The sequence below is a fragment of the Neolamprologus multifasciatus genome, chromosome 20 (assembly GCF_963576455.1).
Source record: "Neolamprologus multifasciatus chromosome 20, fNeoMul1.2, whole genome shotgun sequence".
Classification (NCBI taxonomy): domain Eukaryota; kingdom Metazoa; phylum Chordata; class Actinopteri; order Cichliformes; family Cichlidae; genus Neolamprologus; species Neolamprologus multifasciatus.
In genome coordinates, this window is record NC_140458.1 from 19,118,035 (window position 1) to 19,134,927 (window position 16,893).

Here is a 16,893-nt window from a genome sequence, read left to right on the forward strand (position 1 = left end):
ACGAACTCCTCCAAGGGATTTCATCAGATTGGCACGATTTCCTGTGTGTGGAATCTAAAGACCTTTGTGATTTTAAATTGTGAAGCTTTTTACGTTCAGGGAAACGGGTGGTCATGCGGCACATGAATGTCAATCACTCGCCAAAAAGCAGTAATCTGCTGTCACTCAAAAACACAAAATCCAATCTCTCCCAAAGGTCGCAGGTGTGATGAGACTCAAGCTCGGAAATGTTTGTTATGCCATTTTTTCAGTAATGGTTAGAGCGCCACCTAGTGGGATGACTATAATCATGACTGAATGAGATGAAATGTTAGATGGTGGTTAAATGCATGAATTCCATCAATGTGACATGAGATCGGACGTGCTGGTTTTAGGTGTTGGGCGTAGCTTGACGCGATGGGGTGCGAGGGCCCTCATAACGCTGCTTGCAGCTTTAATTAAGTGTGCCTATGCCAAGAGGCACACTTATTACTATTCGTCGGATTTATTAAGTGTGCCTATGCCAAGAGGCACACTTATTACTATTCGTCGGATTTATTAAGTGTGCCTATGCCAAGAGGCACACTTATTACTATTCGTCGGATTTATTATTCTTATTATTATTATTATTATTATTATTATTATTATTTTCCTTTTTCCGCCTGAAATTTTGCAGCGTAACTCACCCCGTAGTTTTGAGACAAGGTTCACATATGTTATATCATTTTGTGCGGCTGGATCTGGAATGGTGTGCTATGACTTTTGGTGTTTATGACTTTTATAGTTTTTTAAATATTAATATTTTAGTGAAAATTTTCCCGCGCTTATGTGCCCCACAGTTTTGAGACAAGGGTTACATATGTTATATCATTTTGTGCGGCTGGGTCTGGACTAGTATGCTATGACTTTTGGTGTTTATGACTTTTATAGTTTTTTAAATATTTAGATTTTAGTGCAAATTTTGGCCCATTTCTAGGCCCATGAGAAAGATTCAACTTTTGGCCCCATAGAAACAGATTTCAAACTTCATTTGTGGTGTGTTGGCTCCCTCTAGTGGCCGGGAGTGGTACGGCCTGTCTACCCTTATTTGGATTAACGCAATGACGACACTATCAACGGCACGCGTCTCTCCGCCCCTCCTCCGGTTTGAAATTGACCTTAGAAGTGATTTTCTAAGACAGCGTAGCGTATGCTTTGACTGGCACGCGTCTCTCCGCCCCTCCTCCGGTTTGAAATTGACTTTTGAACGTGATTTTCTGAAGTGTTCGGAACAACAGTATAAGGTTTGACAAGGTAAGTGTATCTCTCTCTCTCTCTGATTTGAAATTTAGCTTTGAAAGTGATTTTTTTTTTAAATGCGTGTCTGGGTGATTTCTTTGTCTGTCGTGGTCATGTTCGGCACGATGCTAGAGCTAGTTAGCGGATATTAAGCGTCTCCCGGTTTGAAATTTGAAAGCGATTTTCTGTGTTTTGACGCTGGTATCTACAAAATGATTGTGTGGTTAGCACTTGGACGTCACTTTATTCCAGAGGCGAAGTGATTTTTTTTTGTATGTGTATCTTGGCGATCGCGTTTCACGCCGCTCTTTGTCTCGCTAGTGGGGACTCATGCTCACGATGCTAAAAGCTAGTTAGCGGCAATCAGCGAAGCATCTCCGTCCCTCCTCCGGTTTGAAATTGACCTTTGAAAGTGATTTTCTGTGTCTTGACGCTGATATCTACAAAATGATTGTGTGGTTAGCACTTGGACGTCACTTTATTCCAGAGGTACCGTTTGTAATTAAAACTTTTAAGAGGCGAAGTGATTTTTTTAAATGCGTGTCTGGGTGATTTCTTTGTCTGACGTCGTCATGTTCGGCACGATGCTAAAGCTAGTTAGCGGATATTAAGCGTCTCCCGGTTTGAAATTGACTTTGAACGTGATTTTCTGTGTCTTGACGCTGGTATCTACAAAATGATTGTGTGGTTAGCACTTGGACGTCACTTTATTCCAGCGGTATCGTTTGTAATTAAAACATTTAAGAGGAGACTGTCGCCGCGTCCGAAACAATAGCTTCGTTGTAGCCGCGTTTCACACCTCTCTTTTTCTGTTTTTATAAGGCGTTAACTACAGCAGCCTTTAATACCTTGACTCTTGCTTCATCCAAGGTAAGTCCCCCCCTTATATTTTCTATGTGTGTGTTCAGCTGATATCTAGAAAATGTGTGTTTAGCGCTGGATGCCATTTTATTCCAGAGCTGTTGTTGTAATTAAAACTTTTAAGATTAGATGGTACAGTGTTTTTACTCCCTTCCAAACAGTAAAGTTCCTCTTTGTCTCTCAGTGGGAAATTTAAACCAGACAGTACAAGGCTACATTTCAGCTTTACAAGCCAATCAGTTTGCTAATTGCTCTTGTGAGATTTGTTTGCAAAGTTTAAGGTGTTAAGTAGGAGCTGTGAACATCTGGGTCTGCTTGCTGCTGGCATTCTGCCAGAGCCCCAGCAACAAGACCACCTCCCAGCAACAAGACTGCCTGTCAGCCTTGCAAGGTACCCAATTTTCAATTTACTCTATAACAAAACTGTTGTGGGCAACAAGACTGTCTCCTAGGTTTGCAAGCCAATCACTTTGTCAAATGTTCTTGTAAGATTTGTTTGAAAAGTTTGAGGTGGTAACTGTGAGCTGTGAACATCTGGGTTTGCTTGCTGCTGGCATTCTACCAGTGCCCCAGCAACAACACTGCCTCCCAGCTTTGCAAGGTAATTACTTTCCCAATTACTGTACACCAAAATGGAGTAACTGTTGTGGTCAACAAATCTGCCTCCCAACTTTCAAGGTAATCACTTTCCCAATTACAATATACAAACTGTTATGGAACTTTACTTAACAAAGCCTTAAGACCGGGTAGTGACACTTATCAATATGTCTATTTAAAGAAAAGAGAGAGATTTTTTTTTTGTCCTTGTAGTCATCTTGTATATCAGAGGGTTAAAATAACAAATTGCTGGTATACATCAGAATTTGATTCATTTACTGTTTGTCCATTTACTTCAATGTAAAGTCTTTTGGCTACCAATGCAGCTACCTGCTACATGGTTATTATGGTTGACTTAAAATGAAAGCTGGGTCTGATCACATGCTTGAAATGCCAACAATTAATATTCTGTTTTTCTGCTGACATTCTACCAGATGCCGAGAAAAAATAAAAGATCCCAGGCACAAAAGAAGCGCTGGAAACCACTTGACCTGGTCGCTCCTGCTGTCCCAATGCTCACTGGCCACAACCAAGATGAGGCAGTCAGTAGTTTTCCATCTGACCAGGTAATGAAGTTATGGTAGTGATCACAGATAGTCGAACAGTTTTCGAAACACGTTTCAGATAGGCGTAACTCGGCTCATAACCGTAGCATGTTGGAGCAGTATGCGTTACGTGATAGAGCAGCTGTGTGTATTTGTAGCCTACCAAAACCGGCCTTCTCTCTGGGAAGTTATCCCAGAGAGAAGTAAAGCAAATGTGTAAGTTCATCTGAGTGTTTGTAAAGCATTCCCATGTTAAGCTTAGCAACCGATATGTGGAGCAACTGCCTCTTCTCTCTCCCTCCCTCCCTCTCCTGCTGCTACTTCAATCATGAAACTGATTAATGATCAGCTGATCTGCTTTTCTGTCACGAGTCCGTCTCTCTTCTTTGTTTTTGGCCCACTTTGCACCACAAACAGGAAACCAGCGGCTGAACAACAGCAGCATGTTTAACCTTGATAAGCTGTTGTTAGAATTTATTTAATATTACTTTCTACACCAGGATCTTTTTCTATGTAGCTGACCGCTGGTAACTGTGGGGTGGGGGGTGGTTCTCTTTTTTTCTTTTTTGCTGGGAGTTTGCAACCCTATTAGTTAGGTTGCTTAATATTTCTGCTAAGTACTCTTTAAAATACCAGAATAGTTTTCTTTAGTTTCTAAAGTTACACTCAGTTTCAAATCTCTTAGTAGTTATGCAAACAGCTGGGATTTTTTTTATTGCTTTGTAAGTTTAGTAACTGCTACTGTTTCATGTTTTCTTTAAAGTATCCAGTGTTACACTCTGTTTCAAATCTGTTAGTAGGTTTTATAATTTTGACTAACTGTACATAACCTCTTATCAGATTTCAGACTCGCATCTACCAGCAAAACGATTCTGGACAAATGATTTCCACACACCATCAAGTTCTCCACCTAAAAAGGTATGCCCACCCAAGTCTATAACCAATTGGTATACATGTCATCTTTGGTGTGTAATAAATACAGATATTTGTTTCAAAATTTAAAAGGTTGTCAGAAGAATAGCACTCAAGGAAAGTACAGATACATTAAATAGTTTAATTTTACTTTACTAATTTTTAGTCATCTGTTCTCTGCCACTCGCTCACTGTTTCTGTCGCTCTCTTTTTGCCTGTCTTTTACTGGCATATCTAATGCTGTTTATCTTCAGATTATGCTATACTGTGATTGACGAGTGATATAATTTGGATTAATTTGCCTGAACATTGCTTAATTATTTTAACATAATTAAAAATGGTAAATGGCCTGTATTTGTATAGCGCTTTACTTAGTCCCCTAGGCTCCCAAAGCGCTTTACACTATGTTCAGTCATTCACACACTGGTGAATGTCGTTGCCACTTAAAAAAATCAAAAAACATTTTTCTACATTATTGCAGCAACACTTAAATGTATTTTATTGCTCAACCTTGAAACACATATCATAAAACGTTTAACTATAATATGTGTCACCTTTGCATTTCTTGATCAGCCTTTCCATGACACAAATGAAGACCTACTCACGGAGGAGCTACAGAGCAACACAGTTAAGCCCTTTTGGAGTGTCAGTGCAACTCATTGTCAGAGTGATGAAAGGTACACAGAATTCTCTCGAAATCATCAGTGCACATGTAATGCCCTCACATTCCTGGCCTACCTTAATGAGGAATACCAGTTCAACACAGCCGGACTTGATAAGGTCCTTGAACAGGGAGATGCCCTCTACTGTTGGCTTAAAACAAATCTTCTGCAGGAGAGGCGTTATACACAAGATCATCTGACCATAGAGGAACTGCCCAAACAAATTCATACTGACATCAGTGTCTACAGTGTAAAAATGGATGACATAAGTTATGGATACCTGGAAGCAGCAGAGAACAGTCCTCAAAGAACAGAGTGGTGGTTGCCTCTTGCTAGTCGCCTTGTATGTCTGTCAACAGATGTGAACTTTGCTTTGCTCATGGTCTCACCTGAGTGCATTGCAGTTTTCCGTGACAAATCTGGGAGGTATGGATTATTTGATTCACATTCAAGAAGTGCAGCAGGTTTACGTCAGCCAAATGGAACAGCAGTCATGCTCACTTTCACTCATGTGAATGACCTGATCACCCATCTGCATAACCTTTTTCAAAATCAAGGCAAGTATGCAAGATATGAGTTTGTGCCTGTTTCTTTCAAAACAGTCAGCACTCACACGGAACCCCCTGGACAGTCAACTCAGGCAACACCAGAAGCTACAGCTACATCATCAACACAAAATGAGGAACCACAAATCACGAATCCCACTGCGCAAATGCCTGAACCAGAATCAGCCCAAACCCACATGACGATGTTAGACAATACTTTAAACTCACCACATGACAAAATGGCTAAAACCCCCCGAAAAGCAAGAAATGTGAGCAAGTTAAATAAACGACGACGTGGGAAAGCTATTCGTCAAGCTCAAACAAGTCAGAGGGAGTATGTAAAAGCTAAAGACAAATCTTCAACTGAAGAAGTGGCAAAGAAGACAAACAAAAAAAGACACGAAAGAGAACGATATGCCTCTTGTCGTGAAATTCGAATGAAAAGATTACAGACTATGAAAACTCAATATGCTGAAAACTGTCATTACCGTAAACAAAAACTGTTATCAGCCAAAAATTATTATGCAAGTCCTCATATTAAAGAAAAAGTAAAAGCCTACAAGGTGAAGAGATACCAAAGTGATCGTCATTTTCAACAAAAAATGAGAGACTACATTATCAGAAGATATTCTACGGATCCCGACTTTCAAATCAGACAGAAAAAATATGTGGTTCAGAAATACAACACGGATGCCAGCTTTAAAACCAAACAGAAGCAGTATCTGGTCCAAAGGTACAACACGGATACTGACTTTCAAACCAGACAGAAGCAATATCTGGTCCAAAGGTACAACACGGATACCGACTTTCAAACCAGACAGAAGCAATATCTGGTCCAAAGGTACAACACGGATACCGACTTTCAAACCAGACAGAAGCAATATCTGGTCCAAAGGTACAACACGGATACTGACTTTCAAACCAGACAGAAGCAATATCTGGTCCAAAGGTACAACATGGATACTGACTTTCAAACCAGACAGAAGAAATATCTGGTCCAAAGGTACAACACGGATACTGACTTTCAAACCAGACAGAAGCAGTATCTGGTCCAAAGGTACAACACGGATACTGACTTTCAAACCAGACAGAAGCAGTATCTGGTCCAAAGGTACAACACGGATACTGACTTTCAAACCAGACAGAAGCAGTATCTGGTCCAAAGGTACAACACGGATGCTGACTTTCGAAGCAGACAGAAAAAGTACATGGGCCAGAAATACAGAGAGGGTGATGTCAGAGAGAGGAAGAGGGCATACATAAGAACAAAATATGCATCTGATCCAAACTACAGGCACAAACAACAAAAATCAATTCATGCCAGGTATCATAATGACTCACAATTCAGACTGCACCATATACAGCGCTGTGCCCAGTACCAGAGACACAAGATGGCTACCAGTGCATCTTTCGCCATTTATAAAAAGTTGTGTGCGCAGAGAATAAAGAAGAAATACAGACGACTAGTAACACAATTCCAGCAAGGTCCACAGTCTGAAGTACAGCCCCAGCTTGTAGTGAACAGTGTGATGCAAGCAGCCACATTGGCTTTCCGTGAAACAATTCAGTTAGGACCCACCCATGTCTGTACAGTGTGCCACAGAACTCTGTTTCCTAATCAAGTTAAACACTGCAAAAGATCAAAGTATGTTACTAATAGTAACATTGTTGCCACTTGCTTGACAGGAAAATTTGTCCATGTTTGTGACAGGGAATGCTCAGCTAATTGTACTTTCCCAAAACAAAGAATGGAAGAGTGGATTTGCCACAACTGTGACAACCACCTACAAAGAGGCAAGATGCCATCCATCGCAGTAGCAAACAATTTAGCACTAGCACCCATTCCAATTGAACTGAGTGAATTAAATGTACTAGAACGACAACTGACTGCAAAAATTCTCCCGTTTGCCAAAATTATTGCATTACCAAAAGGACAGCAAAGAGCCGTACATGGGGCTGTTGTTTGTGTACCGTCGGATGTGGAAACCACAGTAAACTGTCTTCCCAGACCAAGCAATGAAGCCCAGCTCCTGCAGGTACAACTGAAAAGACACATCAGATTCAAAGGATACCAACACTTCTACACTGTGAACATGAAGAATGTGTTAGCAGGATTATCAAAGCTAAAAGAGATGCATTCAGAATACAAGGATGTATCTGTTGATGATGAAGCTACTTTTGCTGATCCCACAAATAATCAGATAATCGAGACGGAACATGACACTGCTGATGCAGATATTCAAGATGCACTGCCCAGAAACTTCGACCAGCAAATTGTACCGGAAAGAAGAACAACTGAGGATACAACAGCTGGACTGGTTGAGTCATGTCATGATGTAAATGAACTAATGGAGCCTGAACAGTCAAATGGAGAGCCATTACAAGATATGGAGAAAGAAAAGGAAGAACTTCGACCTGGTCTTGTTCTAGACACCTGTATGCAACCACCGGATATAGCACAGGAAATTTTATCATATGGTGAAGGAATATTTAGCATTGCTCCGGCCCAAGGAAATAGACCTGTTGGCTTCTTCTCTGTTCCTAAACTTGAAGCCATGGCCTTTCCTGTGCAGTTCCCAACTGGACAGAACACATTAGATGAAGCCAGACAAGTCAAACTGTCCCCAAGCATGTATTTTAATACACGGCTGTTCTCTGCAGATACACGGTTTGCAACTGACCAAAGCTACCTATTCTTTGCACAGTTTGTAACAGAAACACACATGGCTACAAACAGCATGTCCATCCAATTGCGCAAAGGAAAGGCAATCACCAAGGATGGACGTAAAATTTCTAACAGAATGCTTCAAAATAAAGACGAAGTGGAGAAACTGATAAATAACAAAGACGCAACACGCTTCATGAAACCTCTGAGAGGTACTCCAGCCTATTGGGAGAAGGCACTGAAAGACCTACATGCTATGGTCAGACAGTTAGGAAAGCCAACTTTTTTCCTAACATTTTCAGCTGCTGAAATGAGATGGCCTGAGGTTGTTGAGGTCATTAAAACTCAACAAGGTGAACAAGTGGATTTTTCACAGCTTGACTGGAACACAAAGTGTGAAATTCTCCGAAGCAACCCTGTGACTGTGATGCGATTGTTTGAAAAAAGAGTCGATGCACTAATGACAACACTGATCCTTTCCCCGGCACAGCCCATCAGTGAAGTAGAAGATTACTTTTATCGAGTGGAGTTTCAGGCCAGAGGTAGCCCTCATATCCATTTACTGGTTTGGGTCAAAGATGCACCTGAATTTGGAAGCGACCTTGAAGACCACGTGTACAAATTTATTGACAAGTACATAACATGTAAGATGCCTGACCAAAATGCCGATCCTGAACTTCACAAAATTGTGTCTGAGGTTCAAGTCCACAGCAGAAATCACTCCAGATCCTGTAAAAAGGGTAATGTGTCATGTAGGTTTGGGTTCCCCAAACTACCCGTAGACCAAACAATGATCACTTTCCCAAGCCCAGACGACGACGATGATGGTCACAATGATAAGCAGCATAGCACAAGTAAGGAGACAGGCACAAATGAAAAGCAAAAGAACAGACGAATGGCTTTCGCAAAAAAAATGAAAGAGGCCAAAGAAAAACTCCAGCCATTGAGAGATTTGCTCTGTGACCCAAATTCCTCGTTTGAAGACTTGTCTGAGCTGCTTCACAAATGCAAATTGACTTATGAACAATACCTGGATTGTGTCTTCAATTTAAGCAATGGCCATGTCATCCTCTTAAAGCGTGAACCTAATGACTGCTGGGTGAATGCATACAATGCAGATCTGCTGAGGGCCTGGAATGCCAACATGGACATCCAATATGTCATTGATGACTACAGCTGCCTGATGTACATGATGTCTTATGTCTCTAAACCCGAATTTGAGATGACACAATTTCTTAATGGAGTCATCCAAGAGGTAAAAAAGTCCAATGTCAATGAAAGAGATGAAATGAAACAGATAATGCAGGCATATGCTAAACACAGAGAAGTCAGTGCCCAAGAATCCGTGGCAAGGACATGCAGCCTGCCACTAAAAAAGTGTTCACGCAGTGTGGTGTTCATACAGACTGATGATGATGCCCTGAAAATGAGTCTCCCGATGAGCAGGTTGCAGAGCATGGCACCAGATGATGAAAATGTGTGGATGTCCGGATTGCCAGAAAAATATGCAAACAGACCCAGAACACCTGAGTTTGAAAGAATGTGTTTGGGTGAATTTGCTTCAGAGTACAGAATTCTCTACAGCCGTCAAACAGAGTCAAAAAATGCCATCCCTCTTTTGAATAACATGGGTTATATTCAAAAAAGAACAAGAGGGAAACCTGCAATAATCAGATATCCTCGGTTCTCAGAAAAGAAAGAACCAGAAAAGTTTTATAGTAGACTGCTAAAACTTTATTATCCACATCGATCAAATGATGACCTTAAAAACACAGAATACCCCACATCCGAGCAGTTCTACAAAAGTGGACGAAAACATGGTTTTGCAGTACGGCCAATTGTTACCTTTAACAAAAAGCGTTATGAAGGCCATGGCAAAACAATGGAAAGGGCACTGGAACAGATCGAACAACAAGGCCCACTTATCAATGCATGGAACAACTTTGCACCTGAGGTTGAAGTCGATCGTTTAGAGTGTGTGGCCCAATGACAATCCAGACATGACACTGACGAAAATGAAATGGACATTGTTCCTGACTACCAAGTCAGTGGTAGCAGCAGTGGAACCATGCCAGCAATCATAGCACCAAAGCTGAGCCCAGACTTTGTCAGAAAAATGTACCAAAGTCTGAATGAAACCCAAGCATCCATATTCTATGCAGTGCGTGAGTGGTGTTTCAAACTTGTGTGGGGTCACTGTCCTGAGCAGTTCTTTTATTTTGTCTCTGGAGGAGCTGGCTGTGGAAAATCACATGTTATCAAGTGCATATATGAGGAGGCAACAAAGATTTTGCACCAACTGCCCCGATTCCGAGACCAAGCAGACATGTCCTACCCTGCAGTACTGCTGACTGCATTTACTGGCACTGCAGCTTTTAACATATCTGGAAAAACACTGCACTCTCTGCTAAAGCTGCCAAGATCTTTAAAACCGCCTTATCAGGGGCTGGGGAATGCACTGGATGAAGTGAGAGCTTCACTTTCAAATGCAGAGATTCTGATCATTGATGAGATATCTATGGTTTCTAAAGACCTTTTTGCCTACATCCACTGGAGACTTCAGCAGATCAAAGGAAACAAGAAACCTTTTGGTGGGATGTCTATCCTTGCAGTAGGAGACTTTTACCAGCTGCCACCCCTTGGAAAAGCCAAACCACTCTGTGTGTACGAGGACAATGTCCTTGATCTCTGGAAAGACTATTTCCACATGGTCAACCTGACAGAAATCATGCGACAGAAAGATGATCATTCTTTTGCTCAAGTTCTGAACAGGATAAGAGTGAAGCAAAAAACAGATTCTCTTGAAGCCGATGACAAAGCCTTGCTCACACAGGCTATCCATGACATAAAAGACTGTCCATCTAATGTATTACACATTTATGCTACAAACAAAGAGGTTGACAAACACAATTCAGCAACTGTAACTGCTCTTCATTCTGAAATCATAAATATTCAGGCAGAAGACTACAGAAAAGACCCACGAACGGGTGAGATGGTCCTCCTGGCAGAAATGATGAAAGGCAACAAAAGAGATTTACCTGATAACATACAAGCTGCACCTGGAGTGCGTGTTATGATTATTAGAAATTTGGATGTTGAAGATGGGCTTGTTAATGGGACATTTGGAACAATCACGAACATTGTGACAGCCACACAGGATGGACCAAAAACTGTGAATCTCATTGGACTCACGCTGGACAATGAAAATTCTGGGCAAAAATTTCGCAGAAAAATACAAGGATCCTCAGACAACCTTGTATATATTGAGAAATGTGAAGAATGCACAAGTAAAAAAGGAGTTCTTCGCAGGCAATTTCCAATGAAGTTGGCCTTTGCATGTACAGCTCACAAAGTACAAGGCATGACAATGGAATCAGCAGTAGTATGCTTGAAGCGTGTTTTTGAACCTGGAATGGCCTATGTTGCACTCAGCCGCACAACCTCACTTAAAGGACTGTACATCACAGACTTTGATGAAAAGAAAATCTATGCTGATCCTGCCATCACAGATGCACTCAAAAATATGAGACATGCATCATTTGAGAATGCAAGACCACTGTTGCAATTCTTAAAATCAGTAGATCCCACAGTCCCCACGTTGACAATTATCCATCATAATGCACAAGGTCTCCCAACTCACATGGAGGACATGAGATGCCACCATGAACTCAGCCTTGCTGATGTTTTATGTATAACAGAAACACACTTGTCTGGATCATCTGTTTCTCCCCGCTTCCAGCTGGAACAATACAACATGGCCACACGCAACAGACACGTCTCTTACACAAATCATACAGACATGGCAAAGGTAAATGGCGGTGGAGTTGCAATTTACTACAAGACAAATCTTACAGCAGAGTCTCGAAAATACCTGCAAAATGTGACTGACCTTGAATTTGTTGTTGTCAAGGTTGAATCGCCAGTCACAGCTTTGATAGCAACTGTATACAGGCCACCAAATTACAGCCACGTGAGGTTTTTACCACAAATGCAATGTCTTTTGGACTCATTGGAAATGATGAATCGCCAACCAATTATTGTTTGTGGAGACTTCAATGAGGACCATATGAGCAGAGGAAAAAAACCCATCCAAGAACTGTTGCAGTCAAGAGGATATGTACAACTCATTACTGCTGCAACTACTGAAAAACACACATTGATTGATCACATTTACATATCACAGCCGTACGCCTGCCTCCAATCAGGTGTTCTAAATACATATCACAGTTATCACAACCCCGTTTATTGTGTAATTCACTAACACAAAATGACTGCAAGGGTATGAGGGATATGGACTTGCAAAGTGTGGGCTGTGTCGCCCATTCCTTTCTACCCTGTGTGAATGAGGACCTGCTGTCTCAGTGCAGCGTGAAAAAGACCCTGCCCAATGAAGGGAAGATTGTAGGCCATTTAAACACTCCCTATTGGCCTACTCTCGCCTAGAAGTCATACAGATGGACCTAAATATGGATATCAGCATCTACAGCAAGATGTACAGGTGAGTCCTCTTGTAACATTCTTTTATGTACTTCTATTTTATTAATTCCTATACACTGTGAACCGAATTTGTTGAAAAATAAAATCAATCATGTTCTCTTATACGCAGACACAACAGAACAGCAGCCTCTACATGGTGCGAAGCCTACTGCAACAAAAACGTGATCTTAATGTCTTTGTGACTGAGCACACTCTACCAGCAACAGTGACAGCTCACCAGTGGGAGCTCATAGATAAGACTGCTGATGTGCTCTCATCCATTGAAGAGCTGACCAGAAACGTGAACAGAAAGACTGCAACTGCACCTGATGGGATCCCTGCCATAACAGGTAATTGTATTTTTGTTTCTTACTTTATATTGTAATATTGTGATATTGATATTGTTTTAAACAAACTATAATCTCATCCATTCATTCATAACTCCTCAGATGTGTTCTGTCCAGTGAAGGCAGTGGAGAAGCCCTACACTGATGTTGAAACTGTGCCACTCTTCTAGAAACCAGCTACAAGGATGGGCAGGTATAGTGAAATTAAAATGCACCCTTTGTACAACAGGTTTATATACAGTCAAGTGATCAAAAGACACCAGTATTAAACCCATTTAAACCAACTATATACTTTGATTGGAACTGTATACAGGCCACCAAATTACAGCCACGTGTGGTTTTTACCTCACATGGCAACTTACCTCATCAAAAGACACCAGTATTAAGCCAATTTGTTTTTTTACTTTTTAATTTAGTTTTGGGTAATTTAGTTCTAAAGTTACATTTGTTTTTGCAATTATTTATTAGAACTTCATGACTTGCCAGTTCGCTAACTGAAGACCTGCGCTTTGTGATGTTTCTTGTTTTATTGTTTTAAATTGTGTTTTGCTTTTATCTGTTTCTAGCTGTTTTCGCAAAGTCAGCCAACCTCTTGCTTCCAAATGACCCTTATCCAGAAGTATCCGTGAGTGCCTCATCAGCAGAAACTAAAGTGGAGACCTACCTCTCAGAGAAAAACGCACACATAAGAAAAGCGACCCACTTCAGTACTGGAAAGAACATCCTAATCTGTTTCCCTCTATGGCTGCTGTTGCGATCCCAGTGTGCCCCCTGTAGCTCTGTGTGGACAGTTTTTGATTTGTTTACATCTCACCACAACCGGTCGCGGCAGATGGCTGCCCCTCCCTGAGCCTGGTTCTGCCGGAGGTTTCTTCCTGTCAAAAGGGAGTTTTTCCTTCCCACTGTCGCCAAAGTGCTTGCTCATAGGGGGTCATATGATTGTTGGGTTTATCTATATACATTAATGGTTGTATGCTTTTCATTTATACTTTTGCCTTACTCTTCGGTTCATAATGTAAAGTTACTTGAATGGTTTCCTTTTATTTTATATTGCTTTGCTGTTTACCACAATTTAAATATCATGTTTAAATGTAATACATTATTGTAAATAGTATTTGTACAAAATATAGTTTGAATAAGATAAGATACCTTTATTAGTCCCACAAGGGGAAATTTCATAATTTGCATGTGGTATTTTCCCTTTTCACGTTAAAATACCTTTGAAATACAAATTGAATACCGCTTAATGGACTTTTTTTTCTACCAAGAAAACTTACTTTGGTTTACAATCTGCTAAACTGTTCACTTTAAACGACTCAAAACTGTAAAATCTAAATTGTTTCTCTTGAACACATCAGACTTAAACATAATTTGTTTTATTTCTTTTATATCTATTAACTTCTTTTGTAATCGTGTAACTGGAGCATCTTTCTCTTATCTCTGTATGCTGCACTGCATATAGCAGAGATCACAATACAGCTTACTTTGCTTTAACTTGAAAATCAGCTGGATTCCATTTCCCTCCCTCTTGTGGTATAAATAGCAGACTATGCTCATGTTGCATATTGCTGCTTCTAGTGTTATAAATGGCAACCTGCACTAATTGCACCACATTAAAGGCAAACTACACTCATTGGCAGTAGCATAGGCACACTTAAAATTTCTTCTGAAATTTTCGGTTTCTAGTTATTCTTATTATTATTATTTTCCTTTTTCCGCCTGAAATTTTGCAGCGAAACTCGCCCCACAGTTTTGAGACAAGGTTCACATATGTTATATCATTTTGTGCGGCTGGATCTGGAATGGTGTGCTATGACTTCTGGTTTTTATGACTTTTATAGTTTTTTAAATATTTAGAATTTATTGCAAATTTTGGCCCATTTCTAGGCCCATGAGAAAGATTCAACTTTTGGCCCCATAGAAACAGACTTCATTTGTGGTGTGTTGGCGCTCTCTAGTGGTATGTCGGGAGTGATACAGCCTGGCCCGTATTTGGATTACCGTAATGACGACAATATCAACGGCGCGCACAGCGTCGCTGCTTTCAGGAACCATTGGAATTTTTAAGGTTGCGCGAACCATTGAATAGTTACGGTAACCGCAAGGGTGTATGCTTGGTGGAAAACTCCATATCCCACAATTCATAGCACGCCTCTACTGACTCAAACAATGGCGGCCACCACTTCACTTAATATATTGCTTTTATTACTGTTTCTAGGTCACAAAATAAACTTTTAAGATATTTTCAGGCGAGAATGTAGGTGTGTAAACGTCAAATATCTGCTCGTTTTGTCAAAACATCCCATATTAGCAACTTACGATGTTGCTGCTAGCGCGGCTAAGTAGCTAGCGCGGCTAGCGTCTCTTCGCTAAAAAGCACCCGGGCTTGGCTTACCGTGAGGCGGCTGACACTCGTTTCACCACCCGATTGATCGCCAAGAGACTGTTTTTCAGCTCAATCGTGGATAAGGGAAACCGAAGGCAGGAGCGCGAGGTGAACTGAATTTCAGGTAAGAAGTTATGAGCTGCACTCTTTTTGGGTCAGATATAAACCGAGTTTAGGTGTAGTTTATTTGTAGCACGACGGAGTTTCTATACAGCTGTGTGCGCGCTAAGTTACTGATGTTGAACTTTATGACAGCCTCTCCTGTCATTCTCTCGCTTGTTGAAACTTCAGTCATGAAACTGATCAATGATCGGCTTTTCTCTCTTGTTTGTTTATCGCGCTAAAAAACAGCAGCACGTTTAAGGTTGATTAGCTGTTGTTAGAATTCCTTTGATTTTAATTTCTAGTATCAGCTGATGTTTGCTGGAGACACAGCTGAAAAAAAGGGCTGGTTCAAACCAGGAGATGTCCTTACTGAATCATCAGAGCTGAACTGGTGATGGAGAAACAGGTTTACCTTTTAGGTGACATGAATGAACTGAAGTTATGAACTGTTTCTGAGAGACAAATAACACCAGAATCCTTTTCTAAGTAGCTGACAGCTGGTAACTGTGCAGGGGCGGATCTAGCAAAGCTTTTGCCAGGGGGCCAGGTAGGGCATTAACAGGGAAAGGGGGGCACAAAGAAATACTTTTCTTTCTTACTCTCATATAAAATATTTAGCTTTTATTAAATAGTTATCTGAATCTTACAACCAAAGTTTGTATAATAATACACAAGATTGGCTGTAGACCATTGTTAATCATTCAGAACACTGTTTAAAAATAACAACAAGTGAATGCAAAAGTGCACAAATATTTATTTTACGTGTTTGATGTGTGTGGCGTGGTCTGCAGGGGAGGTGGACCCACCTGAGCGGCATCTGCAACACGCCTCTCAGGCGTAAAGTCTGTGCTCTCTCGGCTGTTTTTTTTGGTGTGTGTCGGGCTGTGAGATGAAAAGCTACAGCCGGCTGTGTGGGTACAGCAACCATGTGTGAAAAGTGGTCAATAAAGTAATGCTACAAAGCGTGTTCATGCAAACATTGTCGGGTCTGCCGTGGTACAATGGGACTTCTGCTCATGAACCTCTGTGCACAGCGTCTGCAGATCTGAATGATGAATGGCAAACGACACTGATTTGCAGCGGCATAGGCACACTTAAAATTTCTTCTGAAATTTTCGCTTTCTAGTTATTCTTATTATTATTTTCCTTTTTCCGCCTGAAATTTTGCAGCGAAACTTGCCCCACAGTTTTGAGACAAGGTTCACATATGTTATATCATTTTGTGCGGCTGGATCTGGAATGGTGTGCTATGACTTTTGGTGTTTATGACTTTTATAGTTTTTTAAATATTAATATTTTAGTGGAAATTTTCCCGCGCTTATGTGCCGCACAGTTTTGAGACAAGGTTCACATATGTTATATAATTTTGTGCGGCTGGGTCTGGACTAGTATGCTATGACTTTTGGTGTTTATGACTTGTATAGTTTTTTAAATATTTAGATTTTAGTGCAAATTTTGGCCCATTTCTAGGCCCATGAGAAAGAGTCAACTTTTTCGTTTATATGGGCCGATAATTCATTTATTCATTTAGTAAC

At 40.8% G+C, this 16,893-nt stretch overlaps 3 protein-coding genes across 3 annotated transcripts in view; all 3 read left to right on the top strand.

Moving 5' to 3' along the window:
- The window catches only part of LOC146494810 (voltage-gated potassium channel subunit beta-2-like), a 148,096-nt gene that overhangs the window by 120,778 nt on the left and 10,425 nt on the right, over nt 1-16,893 (top strand). The gene's annotated exons all lie outside the window — the stretch shown is intronic.
- LOC146494813 (uncharacterized) lies at nt 1,290-16,856 on the top strand. Its single transcript, XM_085146069.1, has 7 exons — nt 1,290-3,281; nt 4,101-4,178; nt 4,746-10,031; nt 12,323-12,445; nt 12,651-12,870; nt 12,970-13,060; nt 13,434-16,856. The coding sequence occupies exons 1-6, from the start codon at nt 3,150-3,152 to the stop codon at nt 13,035-13,037; spliced, it is 5,907 nt and encodes a 1,968-aa protein (XP_085002195.1). The 5' UTR covers nt 1,290-3,149; the 3' UTR covers nt 13,038-13,060; nt 13,434-16,856.
- Nucleotides 9,946-12,764, top strand: LOC146494814 (ATP-dependent DNA helicase PIF1-like). The gene is made up of 2 exons (XM_085145070.1): nt 9,946-12,542; nt 12,651-12,764. The coding sequence occupies exon 1, from the start codon at nt 10,065-10,067 to the stop codon at nt 12,303-12,305; it is 2,241 nt and encodes a 746-aa protein (XP_085001196.1). The 5' UTR covers nt 9,946-10,064; the 3' UTR covers nt 12,306-12,542; nt 12,651-12,764.

Coding starts and splice junctions, on each gene's coding strand:
- LOC146494814 (XM_085145070.1), top strand. CDS start 10,065: ATGGACATTGTTCCTGACTACCAAGTCAGTGGTAGCAGCAGTGGAACC.
- LOC146494813 (XM_085146069.1), top strand. CDS start 3,150: ATGCCGAGAAAAAATAAAAGATCCCAGGCACAAAAGAAGCGCTGGAAA. Junction 3,282..4,100: donor GTAGTTTTCCATCTGACCAG/GTAATGAAGTTA, acceptor ACCTCTTATCAG/ATTTCAGACTCGCATCTACC. Junction 12,446..12,650: donor TGCCCAATGAAGGGAAGATT/GTAGGCCATTTA, acceptor TCTTATACGCAG/ACACAACAGAACAGCAGCCT.